General features: G+C 41.9%; 1 protein-coding gene across 2 annotated transcripts; it reads right to left on the minus strand.

Moving 5' to 3' along the window:
* Positions 1-12,042: 12,042 nt before the first annotated feature.
* Positions 12,043-15,230, minus strand: pou3f3b (POU class 3 homeobox 3b). Of its 2 annotated transcripts, none has more exons than XM_088996921.1 (2): positions 13,436-15,230; positions 12,043-13,092 (listed from the first exon to the last, which is right to left on the minus strand). In XM_088996921.1, the coding sequence occupies exons 1-2, from the start codon at positions 14,654-14,656 to the stop codon at positions 12,994-12,996; spliced, it is 1,320 nt and encodes a 439-aa protein (XP_088853047.1). In that variant the 5' UTR covers positions 14,657-15,230; the 3' UTR covers positions 12,043-12,993. The 2 variants fall into 2 exon arrangements, with proteins under 2 accessions (XP_088853047.1, XP_088852962.1); XM_088996836.1 differs by having other exon boundaries at positions 13,427-15,230.
* Between the last annotated feature and the right edge of the window lie 6,655 nt (positions 15,231-21,885).

Here is a 21,885-nt window from a genome sequence, read left to right on the forward strand (position 1 = left end):
TGAGTGGCAATTAAATATTGACATCCTCCAATCATTCACTGCCAGACATGTGCAAAAATGTGTCTACTCCAGTGTCAGGGTTTTTCTCATTTTCACTCAAATTCCAGGACCCACAGAATATTGAGTTTTAGGACTACATAAATATTCAATGCAGCATAAGAAACTGTCGGCTCTCTTCTATCATCAGAAAAAAGTTAATTCCTAAATTAATTGGGTCTGCAGTTATATTAGCTTGAAATTAGGGCGGCTGTCCAAATTACAATGCAATACAGAGATATTGCTTTATATAGTGCTTTCACAACAGCTAAAACTGGAACAAAGCACTAACTTAGAAAAAGAGAAATACTGCCCCCGGTGGAAAAGAAAAAAATTGCAAGAGGCAACGACCAGCGCTTTATCGGCACCCAAGCATGAAACAACAAAACCGGAACAAATTCGGAAATGGCAATCTACGTCATATTTTCAATTCCCGAATAAATTTGTGAATGGCATTGAATGAGTTAATATTTGTTCATCAGGCACTTCATGTATTTTCAGGGGTTTCAAGGGGTTATCTATGAGGCGCTCTAATTTGTTCTGCCCCAAAACGCTCCCACCTAAACCCAGTACAGCCAAAATGTGGGCCTCCACCATCATTCCAAGAGGTTTCTTTTAGTGTTTCCCAACGTTCACAACCATCTCTCACCTGGAACCACTTTGTCACTCACCTTTGCCCTCTCACACACAGTATTGAGTTCCCTCCAACAGCTGAAAGGTTACCTCAGTCCGTCTGTGGGTTGGAGAGATGACATGACTACTTTACTTCCTCTTCTTCTCTCACAGTGTTTTGTTCATTTGAACACCCAGAGAGGAAGGAAACCATTTCAGACTGGGTGAACTGGGGCCTGGCTCATTGGAGAGGAAGAGGATTTGCTTTGGAGGGTAGACAAGGAGAAACTTGAGACTTGGAGAAATGTCTGGGAATGACTGAAGAAAAACATCCGGCACCCCCAGTGCACTCCTCATCTCCTGAACCTTTTGCCCATAATAGGCCCAATGCTAGATGCTAGAAAATAAGATCGCAAGGGACCAAACATTTATATGCATTCTCAGTTCTTTGAATTTAAACACAAAGGGGATTAAACTGGAAAACCTAACAAAAATCCAATGGGTGTCTTCCTTGGACATGTACAATCTTCATGGAGTGGAATGAAATAGCCTTCGAGTCATTAAGATGTTACTTCTACGGACGTAAACCATACATACTTAAAGGATAACCTACACCATTTTTTTTGTTTCCTAACTGACATCAGGAAAACGTTTTATAGCATCTAAAATACCCAAAACACGCAGGCTGATATTTTTAGTCAACTGCAAAACACCAATAAAAATGAGGTAAAGTGTTCTAAAACTACTTGAAAATGACCCTGGAAATTGTGATTTTCAGAAGGTCCCGCCCCCTTGTTCGTGACGTAACGCCAGGACATCTTCGCCTAACTCTAGAATCAAAACAATGGCTTCAGATTCGGAGAAGATGCTTTCTTGTTACTCATCTAGTTATGAATATGTTTCAAATAGTCCTGAAGAGGAAAGCATAAATGTTTGCAATCGATTAAAGAAGTTCTTCCGGGTCATTTTGAGGTATCGGGACTGATGTGTAGCGTTCCAGAAAATGCAGAAAATGGTGCCCAAGCTCCGTTGGAAATGGGCTGATTTGTCTGCTGGGAATTTGTGTCAGCGAATATCAAATAGTTGTCTTGATGCAACACACAATGATTCACCATCGCGTTATTTATGCGTTTTCCTTCAAATTTCGCCATTAACACGGATCAACACGAAGTTTGCAGACCAAACAAAGTACCGCAAAATGGATTGTGTGTTGCTTTCTATTTCAGGGGCGTTCCCTCCGTGATGTGATGTCAGGAATCATCACAAACTCAAAAACAAGACTTCCTGAATATTCAGCGCGAGTCTTAAAACGTAAAATATAGCTATATGCGGTGGAATCTTTGTAAAATACGCTCAGTAGAAGTCATTTGAAGTGATTTTACCAATTATAGACACAACTTGTCGGGAGGCGTCGGTTGTCCTTTAAAACTCCATGAAAGTGTCCTTAGTGTGAGCACCTTGTAGGTAACTGGCAGCTAGTCCTGTTTTTCCATTTCCTCTCACTATATGTCGGCTGTGATAAGATGGAGCTCATCTGTGACCGAGAACAAAATAAACTGTAGAAAATGCGTGAACGGATGAGGAGTTGTACCAAATTTTAGAAATAACAACACATTACATTTTTGCCATCAACATACACAAACATCAATCATGGACTTGTGTTTAGGGAAGATCTGGATGAAAGTGCAACAAAAAGTCCCCCAAAAGTTGTGTTCCGAGATCCCACACTTTTTAAGGACTGTGTATAAATCATGTGAGGAAAAACATTGTGCAAAATACCTCTACCAGTTCAGAAAACGTTGTTATTTTCTTACTCCTTATCTGTGTTTTTTTTTTAGCAATGATTTCAAAGTAAGGACAACACTCAAGTATTAAACAATGTAATTAAAAAATATTTGTGAAAGTGGCTGACCTATTTTTATATTTGTATGACTATTAAGATTGTAAAAAAAGGTCCTCTTAGGTCATTTTGAAAATAGAAATTATTTCTAAAATCTTTAGATGATTTAGTATTGAGAAATTGCAATTTTTTGCCATTGTTCAAAATTAATAGTTTTCTCTTCCTAACAGGAAAGAGGCATACAAATCCATATCTTCCTTTTACTTCTGTGCAATTAGGAGAGAGACATTTGAGGGGAGGTGCTTTTAACAGTTGACAAATGACGCTGCTTATTGGAGCGAGGAACTGTTTGCAGGGTTAATATGCCCAGTTGATCTTGCCATTGATCTTCTGAGCACAGCTAATGACCGCACCAATTTGAAACGATATGCCTCGCTTGTGACTTGACATCATGGGACGGGGACAAGAACTTCTCAGGGAATGAAAATGCGGAGTGAAATCATCAGGTTCTATATTAAATAGACAAGCTTTTTCTCCTCTGTGATCAGAAGGCAGAGAACTACCACTGCACTCCTTAACATCTGGCCGTGCAATTTGACAATGTAGAAAGGTTAAAGCACTAAAATTAAATATTTGCCCAGAGGGGGTCAAGCAGCCGCAATTACAAGGTCCAATCGGCTGGGCTAATCAACTAAATGCGCGTACCAGCGGCTCGGCTGGTCTACTAAACCCTGATCAGAGCACTCTTCTCAGCCTCTGCTGTTTACTTATTAAACCTTGTTCCCATGTTTGAGGGCGCTTTCACAGCCTCTGGCCCTGCACGCCTTGAGGCAACATTTAGCTCCCGACACTGCTTTTAAATGGGACCACACCGCTTGACAAGAGAGCAGCAGGAGAGTTAATCAGAATCTAAGGTCTTTGTTGCAGAATGATCTCAAATTACTTTCACCCCAATCTGGCAGGCATTAACACCTTGGGAAGTGTAGGTAGGAATTTTCACCCTGGGGTGTCAAACAAAGTACAGACATACGTGTTTGTGAGTGTGCATGTGTGTGTGTGTGTGTGTGTGTGTGTGTGTGTGTGTGTGTGTGTGTGTGTGTGTGTGTGTGTGTGTGTGTGTGTGTGTGCGTGCGTGTGTGTGTGTGTGTGTGTGTGCATGTCAGTCTGTGTGTGTGAGAGAGAGAGAGAGAGAGAGAGAGAGAGAGAGAGAGAGAGAGAGAGAGAGAGAGAGAGAGAGAGAGAGAGAGAGAGAGAGAGAGAGAGAGAGAGAGAGAGAGAGAGAGAGAGAGAGAGAGAGAGAGAGAGAGAGAGAGAGAGACAAGGACAAGACCTACTTGGCATACTGGCTCTGATGATGTGTGTGTTGTCTCAATCACAAATTTGTTGGACACAAGTACCAAGTGTAGGATTAGTGCACAGTGTATCATAACCGTCTGGTGTGCAACACTTGAACGATGCTCGGGGAACAATTACTGGTAATTAAATATGTGCCAGTTACTGGGGGAAAAAAAGATAATTGTGTCCTTTGTGTATAGCGCCAATTAATTACATTTATTCCAGTGAGTAAAGCATTTAAATGGCAGTGGAAGCCATGAGGATAGTGCCAGTGTTTGAGTGCAAGCAACCACTGTATTTGCTTTTGAACGTTTTTGCACATTTAGCAGATGTTGCTGCAGTTTGATAGTGAAAGTGCACGTCTCTTTCCCTCTTTCCTCTTAAGCAGGAAACATTGACGCTTGAGAGGAGCCGCGTCTCGCTAAGAGGATTGGTCAGATTGGAGGAATCGTGAGCTTCATCCTCACTCTTTCTGTGCTTGCTGCACCTCACCAAGCCAAGATTACCTGGAAACTCTTTCCGCATCACAGCACCAGCCCAAACTGAGCATCCGCTTGCTCACATACTGGAGGGAACTGTGAGGATTATCACACTCATTTGAGCCGCGGGCCTCTAATGTGTAACCTGCAGGTACCTGCGACCCATCATTAGTAATCTATTAAATCCACCGGCTAGAAATGGTTACACCACCAAACAGGGCGGTCGCCCGTTCTCCCATCTGCCTTTTGCTTTGGTTAATGAGATACCATGCGAGACGCGCTGGGTGCACTCAAGTCCTTCACCTCGTCTTTTCCAGCCGCCTCGTTTTTCTCTGTCGCCTTGGTTTAATCCACACACCCACACCTCAGCCTGTCAGAAATGTTTTGTGTGTGTCTAAATGTGCACTCGCAGATGTTCTTAGTGTCATTTAGGAGCTCGTATGCTTGAATGGCCACAACAAAACATTTTCTGATGGGAGTTTTACAGCCAAAGATCAGCTTTGTCGGATTGGTTGTTTTTTAGATACTTTTATTTGTTTGTTTGTTTTTAACAGTGGTGGGTCTTGGATTTCATCACGAGGCCTTCAATAATGCTACGTCTGAATCAATCCAGACTGAAAAAAGTGTGGTGTGATTTACTACCATTGATTTGGTACCATTAGCCAGGAAATAACTGACCGCCCTTTGTTAATAATGTCCTTTTTTTAAAAGTCCATCTTCAAAATGGTTTTAACAATAAATCTGCAACTAAACCCATTTCTTCTCCTCCTTCAGCTATTTTGGGTTGAGAAAACTACTTTTAAATCATCACAATATATTTGCTGATGCAGCTCGCTACCGATACACTGTGCTACCTCTGGTCAGTATGCTCCTGTCACTTGTGGATTGTAATCACAGCAGTTTTGGCAAACTGTGATTGGCTAGGGCAGGGGTGGGCAAACTTTTTGACTTGCGGGCCGCATTGGGTTCTAAAATTTAACAGAGGGGCCGGGCCAGGAGCATTTGGAGGGAGTGTTTGGGCCGGAAATACTCTGAACAAGTTATGTCCATAATTTATAAAATCACTTCAAATGACTTCGACTGAGCGTATTTTACAAAGATTCCACAGCATATAGCTATAGTTTACGTTTTAAGACTCGCGCTGAATATTCATGAAGTCTTGTTTTCGAGTTGATGACGATCCCCATGTGACGTCACGTTTGGACCGCCCCTGACCGAGAAAGCGACATACAATGCATTTTGGGTACTTTGTTTGGTCTGAAAACTTCGTGTTGATCCGTGTTGATGGCGAAATTAGAAGGAAAACACATAAATAACGCCATGGTGAATCGTTGTGTGTTGCACCAAGACAACTATTTGATATTAGCTGACACAAATTCCCAGCTGACAAATCAGCCCATTTCCAACGGAGCTTGGGCGCAATCTTCTGCATTTTCTGGGTGCTACATTGCTGTCCTTGACGGCTCGAATTGATATGGGAGGACTCCTTGAATCAATTGCAAACATTTATGCTTTCCTCTTCAGAACTATTTGAATCATATTCATAACTGGATGAGTAACAAAAAAACATCTTCTCCGAATCTGAAGCCATTGTTTTGATTCTCGAGCAAGGCACGACATCTTGGCGTGACGTCACGAACAGGGGGGTGGGACCTTCTGAAACTGACCATTTCCGGATTCATTTTGAAGTCATTTTTATTGGCGTTTTTCATTTAACTAAAAATATCAGCCTGCCAGATTTGGGTATTTTAGATACTATAAAACGTTTTTCTGATGTCAGTGGGAAACAAAAACAAAAAATGGTGCCGGTTGTCCTTTAAATGTAGTATGTACAAACCTCATAGCACAGTAAGAACACTACAACCCAATTTATTAACTGTCTTTCAAATGTGAAAAATATCCCTGATCAGTTAATAAATTTGTCTCAAGGAATATGGCGTTTACATACTATTTCGCAGATACTTGGAAGAGGAAATGGAAATAGATTAAAATAACATATGCACTGTGATTTATCAAGATTGCGTCTGTTTTTAATAAGTTTCCATCGAAGGGGCAAAGTTAAAGAAATCAACATTTATTGAATCACTTTCAACATTCAAAACATATTATTACACAACGAAATATTCAAGCTCAATAATACCTACTTGTGTTAAATTCCGCCAAATCATGGCTGGTTTGTCCTGACCGCACGCTCAACAAACTCTCCACTGACGCCCTCACCTTCACGCGCAAACATTACACATGTACCGTCGCCGAGCACACAGACATAGGCTACTTGCAGTTGAAATTTGCATACTCGGCACGGCAGCCAATCGGAAACCTGCTTCTTTCTTCCGGACTTTCGCAAGCGTTATAAAGTCGTGCAATTGCATGTCATTTTCCAAAATAGATGCACAGAACCTCAGCCCAGAAGAAAGATTCAAAAGAAGCTAACAACATATGTGACGCTACAAAACGTAAATTTACGTTAAACCGTGCCTGTAAAGTGTACGTGAGACTTACGTCTGTGTAAGCTCTCAGTCGTACAGGAGTGGTTCATCGATGAGAAGGTTTCTTCAGCCGTCATCTGTACAAAAGTGAAGGTTTCGGACGTTTCGCCTCCTATCCAAGAGGCTTCGTCAGCGAACTACGTGAGACTTATGAAAGGGGCTTAGTGGCTCGTAAGAAGCAATGCAACCGTCGCATTGTGCACCGCAATGACAATCGACTACTGCAGCAAAATCTACAGCCATCCATGCACACTTACAGTAAATTAAGTAAGGTAGCATTTGTAGTAGGTGCATTATTGATTAAAAAAAAGCTTTATACTTTGTGACAATGTTTTTTAATGTAATTAGTTGTCTCATTCTGCTTCAAGTTGTGAAAAAGGGGACAGGCAACTTTTCAGTAATCTGCCCTGTTGTTCGCTAACTTTTTGTCATGAGTTTTAGACATTGTTTGTACTATAATTTGGGCAAATTCGGCGGGCCGGATTAAAAAGCCTAACCGGCCGTATGTGGCCCGCGGGCCGTAGTTTGCCCATATCTGGGCTAATTTGCGAAAACTCTCACGTTGACCAGTGCCTTCAAGAAGGCGTTGGTACCCCTTTTGGGTCGCCAACTCGGAATATGATTGGTTCGAGCAACTGTTTGATCGATACATTTTATGCGACAGGGCTCGCAGAACTGATTGTGAAGGTGTCCAGATAGATTTCTGACCTTGGTAAGAAATGGTGGTGTAATGTTATGAAAATGTTATGTTATGAAATGTAAATACTTAAATATGAAAACACAAAAAATAATGAAAGGAAACAGAAAGAAAATTTAAATTATTTAATAGAAATTCATGGACAAAATATAACTAACATCAGAACGTGATTTAGGCCAGCAAAGAAGGCAAGCAGGGAAGGCTTTAAACAGGCCTTGACGGTCCGTCACTGGTTTTTAACAAAACACACTCTTACTCTGTCTCGAAAGTAAACAGTGTACACAAATTTGCACGCACTGAAAACTGTACAACAGGGGAAACTATTTTGTGGCCATGTCATCCGGTAAACATTTTCTAAAGTGCATTACTTGCCTTTTATCTGTTCAAATTGATTTTGATAAATATAAAGACTAAATAATTTGTCATGTGATGTCATGTCTCTCCTGTAGAAGATGGCAAGTGGGGGGGGGGGCGGTGAGAGTGGGTGGCTCATAGTAGGTTGGTGTGGCTCCTGATCTAAGTGATATTGACAAAGCCATCTGAGCTGGTGTGATGTATCAGGCTCCCCACTCACTCCCCATTGATTACACCACCTCTGCTGTCACCGAGGTAACGGTCCAACAGACTGCCGGGACAGTCCCCAGGCAGCCACCAGGAGTTACACGTCACTTTCAGATCCGGCATCTCTGTGCCGCAAAAATTAAAGATGAGGAGAAAAGGTTGTCTTCTGGGTTATGGCATCACCTGGAATGGTTGGGACCCACACATGCATTGGCACAAACCTGCACAAATGGGGTTCCAGAACTCTATCAAAAGTTTTGGTTTTACACTACAGGACTGTCAAACTCATTTTGTTGTGGGTCATTGTGAGTGATAGTGTCAAATGATTACATATAAATCACAGGACAAATTGCTGGACAACGACTTTGGAAATCAACATAGGAGGGTTTGAATCCTCTGAGACTGCTGTGTGGCATGTCCTTCTCTAAATCCTATCACAGATATATCACGCATATTAATACAACAATTACATAAGAAGGCGCCATCCCAGTCATATTGTAGTTTTCCATTAGGCATAAGGAGCAGGGCAAGTCACAAATATGTGGACTGTAGATGATATGAAAGATGAATAACTAGCTTCCTAGTTCCCTTGGCAACGAAAGCTTGTCAGGTATTTTGTGGTGATCATCAGTCGGTTATTTAACCCGTCCAATGACTACAAAGAAACAAAGCAGCCTGAAAACGTCCACCATTTCCATCAAAAATAAATAAAACCTCGAACCCACTTGTTTTCATTTGTATTTATTTTTATTGTTATTAGTTTTACAATAGCCAATCAAAACGTGTGCAATACATCTTCCAACAAAATAGATGTATTGAGAGCCACAAATGAGAATCTCGTCTCAAGCAGCCCAGCCCAGCCCTGTTAGTAAATGAGTTGAGAATTCTTGTGGCCACTGAGCGGCGCTACAGGGTCACAGATTTCCGTTTGCTCGGGTTACTTTCAATTTATATCCGTATGCTTCTCGCTGTAGCCACAAAGGGACTTAAGTCTTCTTGTGCCGGACCCAAGCCCGGATAAATACAGAGGGTTGTGTCAGGAAGGGCATCCGACGTAAAAGCTTGGCCAAAACAAACATGCGTATCATACCTCTGAAGATGGAGGTTATTGATTCGCTGTGGCGACCACTTGAAGGGAAAAGCCGAAAGGAAAAGGAGATGCTTATCTTTATTCATATACATGTCGATAATATTGAGGAACAGTATTGGTATTATTGTTTAATTAATTTTAAGAGAGAGAGAAAGAGAGCGAGAGAGAGAGAGAGAGAGAGAGAGAGAGAGAGAGAGAGAGAGAGAGAGATATTGAGGAAAAGAAAAAAAGACACAGAGACAGATAGACAGATAGACAGTGAGAGAGAGAGAGAAAGATAGATAGATAGATAGATAGATAGATAGATAGATAGATAGATAGATAGATAGATAGATAGATAGATAGATAGATAGATAGATAGATAGATAGATAGATAGATAGATAGATAGATAGATGGATGGATGGATGGATGGATGGATGGATGGATGGATGGATGGATGATAGATAGATAGATAGATAGATAGATAGATAGATAGATAGATAGATAGATAGATAGATAGATAGATAGATAGATAGATAGATAGATAGATAGATAGATACTACTACTACTACGACTACTACTACTACTACTACTACTACTACTACTACTACTAATAATAATAATAATAATAATAATAATAATAATAATAATAATAATAATAATAAAAACATGAGTACATCGACCGTGAAAGTAATTGTCTATTGTTTATGGTAATTAAGCAGAATGTGCATTTAATGGGGTTAATTTTAAACAAACGTTTTTATGGCAAATTAAGCTTTAATTAAATGTATTATTATTATTATTATTATTATTATTATTATTATTATTATTATTATTATTATTATTATTATTATTATTATTATTATTATTATTATTATTATTATTATTATTATTAAGTGTTGAGCGATTCCAGCCTTACGGGCAATAATTGAGGCAACTGGTCATTTAAATTACTGCCGTTGCTGTTGTGAAACAGTTTGGCAGGAGGTGAGTGCTAAGGGTTTCGCATACAACTATAGCACACGTCTGTGTAAGCGCTCAGTCGTACAGGAGTGGTCCATCGATGAGAAGGTTTCTTCAGCCGTCATCTGTACAAATTTGAAGGTTTCGGACATTTCGCCTCCTATAGGAGGCGAAACGTCACAGTAACGGCACAGTAAAAATAAATAAATAAATAAATAAATAAATAAATAAATAAATAAATAAATAAATAAATAAAAATACTGAAATAAATAAAGAACAACGAGAGTATCCTCCAATATGCGGGTTTTGTTCTTTGTTTTTAGAAGACTTGGACAATTTAGTAATTCGTCTCTCCACGTGAATTGAATATATATTTCCAAAGGGGGACACTGATGACTTGCAAACCCATGCTGTATAATTGAATATGTATTCAATAATAGTACGCCAAAATCAACCTTATCGGGACCTAATAATTAATTGGCCCTATTTAATATTCATGTCGCGTGGTGTAACACGGCCTTTACGTTGTTGCTAAAGAGCATAGATAAAATATTAATCGGGCTAATTATTTCTTATGACACGCGCAGCAGCGACTTCCTGTCGTAGGCTGATTGAAATATTAGCAGCCATTAGGTGTTTAAAAGTTTGCTTTCCGCGCAATATGCCCGCAGATCACTGACAAAGTCGTGTTCAGGGCATGAAGGTGTGACACAGCCGCTCGATTTTTGGGCTCCCATGGCCTCACCAGCACGCACCCACGCAAGCGCACACACACCGCTGCCAAGATAGGCTTGGAGAGCCATGAAAAAAGCCAAAGCTGTTGCAGAATAGGCGGATCAAAACCCATTATGAGATTTGAAGCGTGGTTTTGTGTCGGGCACGTTTGAATATCTCACCAGATTGGCGTATTTGTGTACAAGCAAGGCATGCTGCTTTACTCGTGCGTGCAAAATGATCCTGTGGCAGGCAGCTCAGTGAGCTGTTGGCAAGTTGGCTGACTGCACTCAATTGGAAATGGCCAAAAAGCACCAGAAACTATGACACTATTTGGACTTGAAGTTGAGGGCGAAACACCTGGTTGAAAATATGTAGCAAAAACCGTTCGTGATTCGAAATAGAGAGAAAACTAAAGTTTTGCAAGACTCCCAAATAGGATGTGCCACATCTCCAATAACCAGACAAAGAAGTGTTGCGATGTGATAATTGAATTTGGTTGCTAAGCAACTCGTGCGGGAATTCATCCGCGAAATTCAAAACGTACGTCACAAGGACACGTTCTATGTCTTTTGGTAAACGGTGAGAGTGAAAAGTTAAAAAAGCTCATAGAAAACAAGCCATTAAGATACACGACTCACTATACCAGTGCTGCTCAGAAGTGTCATATTCAGCGCTACACGAAAACAAACGAGGAGCACCAAATTAATCAGAATTTGGTCTTCAGCAGTTGAAATTTATCACTGACCTCAATAATAAATACAACACTCTCTACGTTCGATTGGAATTTGGTGGAAAAGCACCAGATAAATACAGTACACCTTTTTAAATAAGAAAGCGTCATCGCACATTCTTATTTCATCCTAGAAATCCTCACACTTTCCCACAACTGTGCAAAACCCAAATGGGCCACATGAACAAGTTGGGACGTTATTGAGCCTGAAGAGGTCCCACGTGTAAACAAACCAGTGCTTTGTTTCTTTTTAAACGCAGTTTCATCAACGCCAACCCAGATCCAACTATTTTAGAGCACGCGTTTGATATAAACTCGACATTTTATGTGTATTTCACATTCCAAAATGCTGATAAGCAATATTGCCCGTCACCATATTTATCAAGAAGAAGAATACACTGCAATAATAATAATAATAATAATAATAATAATAATAATAATAATAATAATAATAATAATAATAATAATAATAATAATAATAATAATAAACGCACATTTAACACACAACATGGCTCAATTTCATTCTAACAAATTTATTGTGTCTCAATCAGCTCGTATGGAACCACAACTGAAATTAAATTACAATAAAATGATCAACATCAAAATATACCAACACGGCAGGTTGTGATAATTTGTGCTCCTCCTGAATAAAAAAAAATAAAAAAAACAATTAAAAATAATAAGAGGAAAGAGAAAATATAACAAGAAAGCATCTCACACAAGTCCATGGGAGAGGGGGGAGGGGAGGAAATAAATTACTGTCTGGAATAATTCATAGATATTCCGAATAAAATAGTAAAACAAACGTCATTCTGATGAAAAATATAAAGTAAATAATTACGATCAGTATCTGATCTAGTGATCTATATTGCCGGCTTTACAGAGTTGTTTATTAAAACCTACCAGACTACTGCTTAGAAAGGGCAGCATTATAATATTTCCGGAGCACCCACTCCCACTTGGATTTTTTTTCTATTTTTTTCACTCCCTCGTCAAATAAATGTAGCAGAAGTTTTTTTTTTTTCATTATCAAATGTCTGTTTTGTTACAATATAGAAACTGGGGCAAAAAAAGAATCCACCACGACGACAATGTCCATTAAATAAAAATGAAAAAGAAAAAGCCAGCCAGCCGAAATGATCTTTGAGATCAGACGAGTTTAGGGAGCAGTCCACTTCCGGTCTTTTTTTTTTTTTTTTTTTGGTCGTGGAAAAAAATCCCTGATCCTTCGAATGTGGGTGACAAATACAAGAAAGCTTGGTGGGTGTCGTTCGGGACTGTCATCCGCGGAAATGTGTACAAAAAAGCTGGGCCCTTTGTCTCCATCACACAGGACAGTGGTCGTTGCTTTGGAGGGGGACACAGGGGGACATGAGGGGGCTTCGGCATCAAAACAACACTTTGTTACGGTGGTAGGAGGTGTGTTGTCTTGGTGGTGGTGGGGAGGGGGTATCTTGATGTTTCTCAATGCGCCAAAATTACCTGGTGGAATGAACTTGTAGTTGTCACCCTCTGGTCGCTCGCCTCACTTGCATCTTTTAAGTAATCTACTAAAAAATGCCCCTGAAAGAAACAAGCAGAAGGAACCTTTTAGGTTAAGACATTTCAGGGCCCTGAAGAAGATGCGTTTGTGTTGAAGGGGGTTGGGAGTAAAGTGGCTCAAGGTTCTCTTTGTTTTTATCGCTCTCTCTTTCTCTGCTGAAAAATAGATATCACATTTTTTGCAGTCTCATTCACAATCATAGAATCAAAATGCTGCTATCCTGGCGATAGTCTGCACGTGTGTTTTTTTTTGCGTAATCAGTGTAATTGTAACTCAAGTATTCTGCTGTGCTGTTCTATGTTTCACCGAACATTCGTTTGCAGTCCATGGAGGGGGCGGTGTTTCTGCACTCACATTGCCGACCTGAGAGTACACATCCTCCGGCGTCTGCGCCACTCCTGGGGGCGTCATCCGCTTTTCCTTCTGTCTCCTATTGCAAAACCACACTCGGACCACCTCCTTCTCCAGTTGCAGGTTGTCCGCAAGTGTGGTGATTTCCTGGGCCGAGGGCTTTGGACACTTGAGGAAGTGACTCTCCAGGGCCCCTTTGACGCTCACCTCGATGGACGTGCGCTTCTTCCTCTTCCTCCCCTGCGCGGCGATCTTGTCGATGCTGGTGGGGCTGCCGGTGGAAGAGTCGGCCTCCTCCAGCCACTTGTTCAGCAGCGGCTTGAGCTTACACATGTTCTTGAAACTGAGCTGCAAGGCCTCGAACCTGCAGATGGTCGTCTGTGAGAAGACGTTGCCGTACAGGGTGCCCAGCGCCAGGCCCACGTCCGCCTGCGTGAAGCCTAGCTTGATCCTCCGCTGCTTAAACTGCTTGGCAAACTGCTCCAAGTCGTCCGAGGTCGGCGTGTCGTCGTCCGAGTGCGGGTCGTGGCTGTTCACTCCGCCGTGGTGCTGGTGGTGCGGGTGATGCTGGTGATGGTGGTGGTGGTGCGAGCCGTGGTCCAGATCCGGGGTGTCGCCCCTCACCAAGCCCGGGTGCACCAGGCTTTGGCTCCCCGGGCTCAGCATGCCATTCACAGTGAAACCCCCCGTCTGAGAGTAGAGGAGCGACTGCTGCTGCTGCTGCTGCTGCTGCCCGCCCGGAATGGAATTGATGTGCGCCGCCGTGGTGCTGGCCCAAGCCCCCGCGTGAGTCTGGTGGGCCGTTAAGTGAGGCGGCACCGGCGGTCGGTGGTGCAGCGCGGTGCCGGTGTGCAGGTCGTCTCTGGCCGAGCTTTTCACGTCTTGCTGCTGCGGACTCGCGCTCATGCCGACCGGGCTCGACGACCACGGGGAGCCGGCTTCGGCGGCGGCCACCGCGGCGGCCGCTGCTGCGGCGGCGGCGTGCGGGAGGGAGGTCACCCACTGGTGGGCATGGCTCAGCATGTGTCCACCGTTGCTCGCTGCCATGGCGCCTTGCATAAAGTCACTTTGCACCATCTTAATCGAAGGGTCTCCCCTGTAGCCCCCAGAGCCCGAGGTAACGGCAGCGCTTCCCGGCTGCATGCCACCACCTCCCGAATCAGAGTGCACGATGGAGCCCGACGATAGGATGCTATTGCTGCCCAGATACGGATTGGAAGCCGTGGTGGCCATTCCGTCGAGCCTTATGAATATGGTGGTGGTTCCCCCTCCCTTTCTTCACTCACTTCTTTCGTGCGGGCAAATTATAGCTCATGAATTATTCAAACTTCTAAAAGTATGTCTTGCCACACACAATACGTGCGTAAAAACGCCAAATCGACGTTTTGGGAAAAATCTGAATAAAATCCGCGTGCATTTACAGCATTTGGGCGGCTGTGCGTAGAGATGGACGAATACAAAGTCCCGCTTTTCGAAAGTCCTTTTAAAACATGTGCAGTCCGTGTCCAAAGTTTGGCGGGTGAAAATGTGGACATTAAAATTCAAATATAAATTGCAAAAAGAGTCGTCTCAAACAAAGTTTTGGTGGTCAAGAAAAAAGGCTTGCAAATTGTCCACCGTCTCCCGGTTTATGTTCCCCTTGGATGATAAAAAATATTGGCGAAGTCCTTTCTAATTCAGTCAGATTTCTCCTTCTCTCTCTTCTTTTTTTGGCAACAAGAAGTCTTTGTTCCGTTTTGATATATTTTAAGCTGCCAAACCGCAAACTCCACTTCAAGTACAATCCGTAGGAACAGTGGAAGGCGCTGCTCAGTAGCCTCCTCTCTCATTCGCTTGTTCTCCCTTTCTTGCTCTCTCTCCCAGGCCGGGCCATCATGTCCCGCCCCTTCCCATCCTCAACCACCGTGTCCCCAGAGAACGAGGACTCACGGATGTTTACCCCTTTCCTCGCCACCAATTGGCTGGCGGCGGAATGATTGACAGGCACGAGCTGCATCGCTCCGGGCTCACCACATCTCTTTCCGGGTGTTACTATTGGTTTATTCTTAATTGCAGCCCCAACAAAACCAGAGTAGTAAATAATGCGTGAGCTCTGCTTGGACAAAATATACCCACGAATTCTAATCAATTACACGTGCGCCACCATCGTAACCCATAAACCAAAACATTCCCTCGTAAAACGCACGAGCACGAGCAGTACTTAAAAAGACACCTTACAAAATATTGTTATTCAATAATAATAATAATAATAATAATAATAATAATAATAATAATAATAATAATAATAATAATAATAATAATAATAATAATAATAATAATAATAATAATAATAAGACGTTTTGTCTCACTGATATTCATAATTACATATTTTTCAAATTCTCTAATCTTGTCACACACCCTATCCAACAAAATATTTTGTTCACGTAAAAATATGTATTGCTTTGCTGCTGTGAAATGTAAATTTCTCCACTGTGAGACTACTAAAGGCATATCCAATCCAATCCAATCCAATTGTATAAATTAATATTAATACATTGTATAAATTAATGTTAACACTAGTGTTTTATTATTACATTTAATGGAGCGATTAAACCTATTTTTAAGTACATTTGACACGTGTTTGCTTCAGGGTAACAGTTTACTTAACCCATTAACAGTTCTAATGATCTCCTCGTTTAGCTTGATTGCATCATAGAAGAATGAATCAACATATAGGCTTCTTAATTCTTGATGGCCAAGCCTTGCATTAAAAACAACCTTGAGCAAACGTAAATTGCATCACCCAAAAAAGTGCAGCGTTTTGCAAACGATTAGAAACTATTTAATCAACTACTGTACATTTCTTTTGATGATATATAAAACAATTACAGTATTAGGCTTCACTTTGTATATTCGCAGAGCCAAACCTCTAACAAGACTCGCATGTTTGTCTTCAATCCATTCCACCGAATTAAATCGAATACATGATTAATATGAAATCTGTCCATACTTTGCCCGCAACCATTTTTGCAGTGGTCGTTGCTTCTGTTCGTGTCTAGGTAGAGTGACGAATCGGCCAACGAAAACCAGCATGGTGAAAATGACGTGAAGGAGGGACTTTCATTCACTAATTATATAATCGCCAGAAATCATTTAATTTCCTACATTTTGGTGGAGCGATCCCTTGTCAGGGTTCGTTATCCAATCCCAACCCCTACTAATTGAATGTCCTGATAGCTGAAACAACATTCCACGTTTTCTATCCGACCACGAGCGCTCCCCAATATGCAACTATGACGCCCAGCGGGGTTCATTTCATATTACGTTGTATCATGCTAAAACAGGCCCGATTACAATAATCTAAAGAATTATTGATACGTGGAAGTTTTGGAAGAAAGTAAACCTTCAATATTGAAGATAGCATAAATTGCAACTGCTCCAGCTGACACCAGAAAATCCTAGAATAACGTGTCAGTAAATTTTCAATGTACACGAAGTGAGACAAAAACAAGAAACGAGTTTTACATCTAACCTTATGATTGAATTCACTCAATGAAATAGCAGTTGATGTCATTTTCATATATGGTTGTGGATGACTGTAATGCTCACAACAACGATAATAATAATAATAATAATAATAATAATAATAATAATAATAATAACTTCTACACAGTTCGGTACATCAATGTTTTGTACATCAATATATATATATATATACAAGGGCAAATCTTCACCTTTAATTTATTAGACAAGAAAAATCTATCCAACCAAAAATTGTGTGTGTGTATTTCTGTAAAAAACAAAACAAAAAATTCTCAGCTGTCTAAACAGTTAAACAGTTAAATATATATATATGTATATTATATATGACAGCAGTCAATGCTATATACAGTAATACAGTAGTGATCCTAGTTGTTTGGATTCACCTCCTTTAAAGGCTCCAAAACAACCACAGCCTCTCAAGGTGACCATGAGAATTCTTGATTTCTCAAAGAACCCTCCCCCACCCCCAACTCATTGGGTGTCTGCATCTGCATTCCACGACGCTCAGTTTGCCCATCTGCCAGGTGAAGTCCAGCAAGCCAGCCGGATTTGTGGAACATGTTACGCATTAACCCCAAACAGTGTCTCCAAAGCTCTCAGAATCAAAGATGACGCAACAAGTAACGCTAAAAAAGGGATTTAAAGGGCAAATATGAGACTGCAAAGGGCCTCTGTATAGTCCATGCCAATGACCCATCCATCCCAGTAGATTTAATTTGGACCTGGCTCAAAAACGGAGGGCGCCTCGTGCATTTGTTTACATTGAATAAGCAGGTTCGGCTGTAGAACCATGAGGCCCACTATTCATTAATATATACAGTGAGGATTTCAGTCCAAATTACTGATGTTCTGTGCACCCGGCGCCTTTTCAGTGCATCTTGGGCAGCCACCAGGCACGTGCCGCCGCATACAAAATACAACTAAGCGCATATACAAAATCACAGCAATCAAAGGGCCACTGTCAGATATATGATGTGTTTATTTATTTGTTTGTTGTAAAATGCCCCCAAGTTCCCTGCTGGGGGACTCTGTTTTATCATGCAAAAGAAAAAAAAAGAGAGTCAGGAGAGAGGGGGAAAATCATCCCCAAGTATAACAAGAGACGAACAGTTAGTGCTGATTTTCATTTGCATAAATTTTCATATATTTTAGCGAAAATAATAGCGAGCGCAGAGGAGAGCTGGTGCTCAGTTGAGTCAGAGGAAAGAAAATCTTCGCGAGCAGCAGCCAGTCGCAGGGAAAAGAGACAAGCATTTCCACGAGTCGACAATATTGATGCTTTGCTGGATGCTTTGCCGAACATGAGATGAGGTAAGCACTGCATGCACAGCTCATGGTGGTTTTTCTTCGCGCGGGGACTTTTAAGAGAATGCTCGGGCCAAATTTTACTGCTTTAAAGCGCCTTTGAGCCTGTTCGGAAACATACGGACTCATTTGGTCACATGTTGAAAAGGGAGTCTTTATACCGAGTGCGTAAAAATCAATAGCTTTTGCGCCTCAGCCTGGTTGCTTTTATACAAAGAGCGGGCAGATGGCTGTGCTGCGTAGTTTTGTGTCGAACCGGGAGCGGAGGCAGGGGCCATCAATCACATTTTAAGCAGGGGGAGAGAGCCAAATCTCCGGCCGGCAAGCGGAAAATATTCAGTGGGGAGTGCAGAGGCATGTGCCCTGTTTTAAATAAATTGGTGGAGTTTGGTTTTTAGTTGTCCCCTTTTTCATCTTCATTTTCCCCTTCATATTTAACCCGGCGGTGACCGTTGCTCTTGTTGCTAGTGACTGCGAGATGATAGATATAGAGGGAGCCAAATATATTTGTATTCCGAAGCCCGCTTGAGCGCTTTCAGACAGAATTTGAGCAGACGTCTAGCAGCTCTTCATTCTCACGGGTTAACTCCTCATCCTCCCACTCCATTGATGCAACAGCGCATTTCTGAGCCCTGCGCTCGGTCGCCATGGTGAGCCCCATAAAAAGGGGAACAGTGGTCGCATTAAGCTGTATGTTTGTGCACTGGAGTCGAGAAGAAAAAACGTCTCGGTGTCCTGCATGACGCACCTTGAACTGTGCAGTAACGCGTCACATAAACCAGGGGAGGGGAAAATAACTTAGAATTTGTAGACCGTAACTATTTTCAGGGATGTTTTAGTTTCAGCTTCATGCCCTGGATAGTGTTTGTAAATTAATCGTACCTAATCAAAAGATACACAAAGTATCATTGCCATTGCACAATCGAAAAGTAAAATGCAATTTTTGTAATTAAGTAGTTTGAAAGTGTCACTATTTTACACATCCACTGTTCTGAAAATGGGATGAAGTACGTTTGGGGTCTCATTTATGGAAGAACATAAAAACATTCTCCAACAGAAAAATGAAAAAAAAAAAAAAAAATAAAAAAATAAATAAATATTTGCCGCCAGGTGTCGCGCTGCCTCGTATAACGTCACCATTCAAACTCAAGGAGCGCGTACATTATTTAACATTACGCTTTCTTGATGAATCTCACATTTTAAAAAACTTGATTGTTGACAGTTTCTTTTGATAGCTTGCTATGTGGCACGGGATGTACATGTATTTAAGGATATGACAGTAAGTTTGTCACAGGAACACAAACACACACACATTCACACGCACACACATACCAGTACACGCAGACACGCACACACACACACCTACACACGTATACATACTTCATACATTATATATATATACAGTAAAGTCTCGTTATATCGATATCGGATATATCGATAGTCCCGGTTATATCGATATTATTTCTATGCACGCACGGAGAAAATTACATGCAAACAGGGTCGGATATATCGATAGTCCCGGTTATATCGATATTTTTTCGGACTCCCTTGAATATCGATATAACGAGACTTTACTGTATATATATATATATATATATATATATATATATATATATATATATATATATATATATATATACGGCGGCCCGGTAGTCGAGTGGTTAGCACACCGGCTGTGTGGAGTTTGCATGTTCTCCCCGGACCCGCGTGGGTTTTCTCCGGGTCCTCCGGTTTCCTCCCACTCTCCAAAAACATGCATGGCAGGCAGATTGACCACCGCAAATTGTCCCTAGGTGTGTATATATATATATATATATCGATATAACGAGACTTTACTGTATATATATATCTATATCTATCTATATCTATCTATATATATATATATATATATATATATATATATATATATATATATATATATATATATATATACAGTAAAGTCTCGTTATGTCGATATTCTCGGGAGTCCGAAAAAATATCGATATAACCGGACTATCGATATATCCGATCCTGCGCGCATGTAATTTTCTTCTTACGTTCATAGAAATAGTATCGTAATAAGCGGTACTATCGATATAACCGATATCGATATAACGAGACTTTACTGTATATATATATATAAAAATCCTCGTCTCACCCACCATGGGTGGTGTCTGTCCCCATTTCAGCTCGGGTCCTCTACCAGAGGCCAGGAAGCTTGAGGGTTCTGCGCAGTATCCGTGCTGTTCCCAGCACTGCGCTTTTCTGGACCGAGATATCCGATGTTGTTCCCGGGATCTGTTGCAACCACTCGTCGAGTTTGGGGGTCACTGCCCCAAGTGCTCCGACCACCACAGGCACGACTGTCACCTTTACCTTCCAGGCTCTCTCCAGCTCCTCTCTGAGCCCTTGGTATTTCTCGATTTTCTCATGTTCCTTCTTTCTGATGTTCCCATCACTCGGGACCGCTACATCCACGACAACGGCTTTCCTTTCCCCTTTATCTATGACCACGATATCTGGTTGGTTGGCCATTACCATCTTGTCAGTCTGTATCTGGAAGTCCCACAGGATTTTTGCTCGGTCATTCTCCACCACCTTGGGAGGTGTTTCCCATTTTGACCTTGGGGTTTCCAGTCCATACTCCGCACAGATGTTTCGGTAGACTATGCCAGCCACCTGGTTATGGCGCTCCACGTAGGCTTTCCCTGCCAGCATCTTACACCCTGCAGTTACGTGTTGGATTGTCTCAGGTGCCTCTTTGCACAACCTACACCTTGGGTCTTGTCTGGTGTGGTATATCCCTGCCTCTATGGCTCTAGTGTTCAGGGCCTGCTCTTGGGCAGCCAGGATGAGTGCCTCTGTGCTGTCCTTTAGGCCAGCCCTCTCTAGCCACTGATAGGACTTCTTGAGATCAGCCACTTCTGCTATGGTTCGGTGGTACATCCCGTGTAGGGGCTTTTCCTCCCATGATTGTCCCTCTTCCAGCACCTCATCCTCTGTTCCCCATTGACTGAGACATTCTCTGAGTACATCATCCGTTGGAGCCTTCTCTTTGATGTATTCATGGAGCTTGGATGTTTCATCCTGGACAGTGGCTCTCACACTCACTAGTCCCCGGCCTCCTTCCTTACGGCTTGTGTACAGTCTCAGGGTGCTGGACTTGGGATGGAACCCTCCGTGCATGGTGAGGAGTTTTCGGGTCTTAACATCCGTGGTCTGAATCTCTTCCTTTGGCCACCTTATTATTCCTGCAGGGTATTTGATCACTGGCAGGGCATAGCTGTTTATTGCCCGGGTCTTGTTCTTGCCATTGAGCTGGCTTCTGAGGACTTGCCTCACCCGCTGGAGGTATTTGGTCGTAGCCGCTTTCCTTGTTGCTAATTCGAGGTTGCCATTGGCCTGTGGTATACCGAGGTACTTGTAGCTGTTTTCAATGTCTGCTATTGTTCCTTCAGGGAGTGAGACCCCTTCAGTGTGAACTACCTTGCCCCTCTTAGTCACCATCCGACTACATTTCTCCAGCCCGAATGACATTCCGATATCACTGCTGTAGATCCTGGTTGTGTGGATCAGGGAGTCTATGTCCCTTTCGCTCTTAGCATACAGCTTGATGTCATCCATGTAGAGGAGGTGACTGATCGTAGCTCCATTTC

Source organism: Hippocampus bargibanti, linkage group LG01 (assembly GCF_051943395.1).
Source record: "Hippocampus bargibanti isolate YZ-2025 linkage group LG01, ASM5194339v1, whole genome shotgun sequence".
In the NCBI taxonomy this organism is placed as follows: Eukaryota; Metazoa; Chordata; class Actinopteri; order Syngnathiformes; family Syngnathidae; genus Hippocampus; species Hippocampus bargibanti.

Excerpts from the sequence above, each read along its gene's own strand:
- pou3f3b (XM_088996836.1), bottom strand. The coding sequence starts at position 14,656 with ATGGCCACCACGGCTTCCAATCCGTATCTGGGCAGCAATAGCATCCTA. Across the intron at positions 13,093-13,426 it reads TGTACTCTCAGGTCGGCAAT|GGGCATTTTTTAGTAGATTA; the intron begins GTGAGTGCAGAA and ends TGTTTCTTTCAG.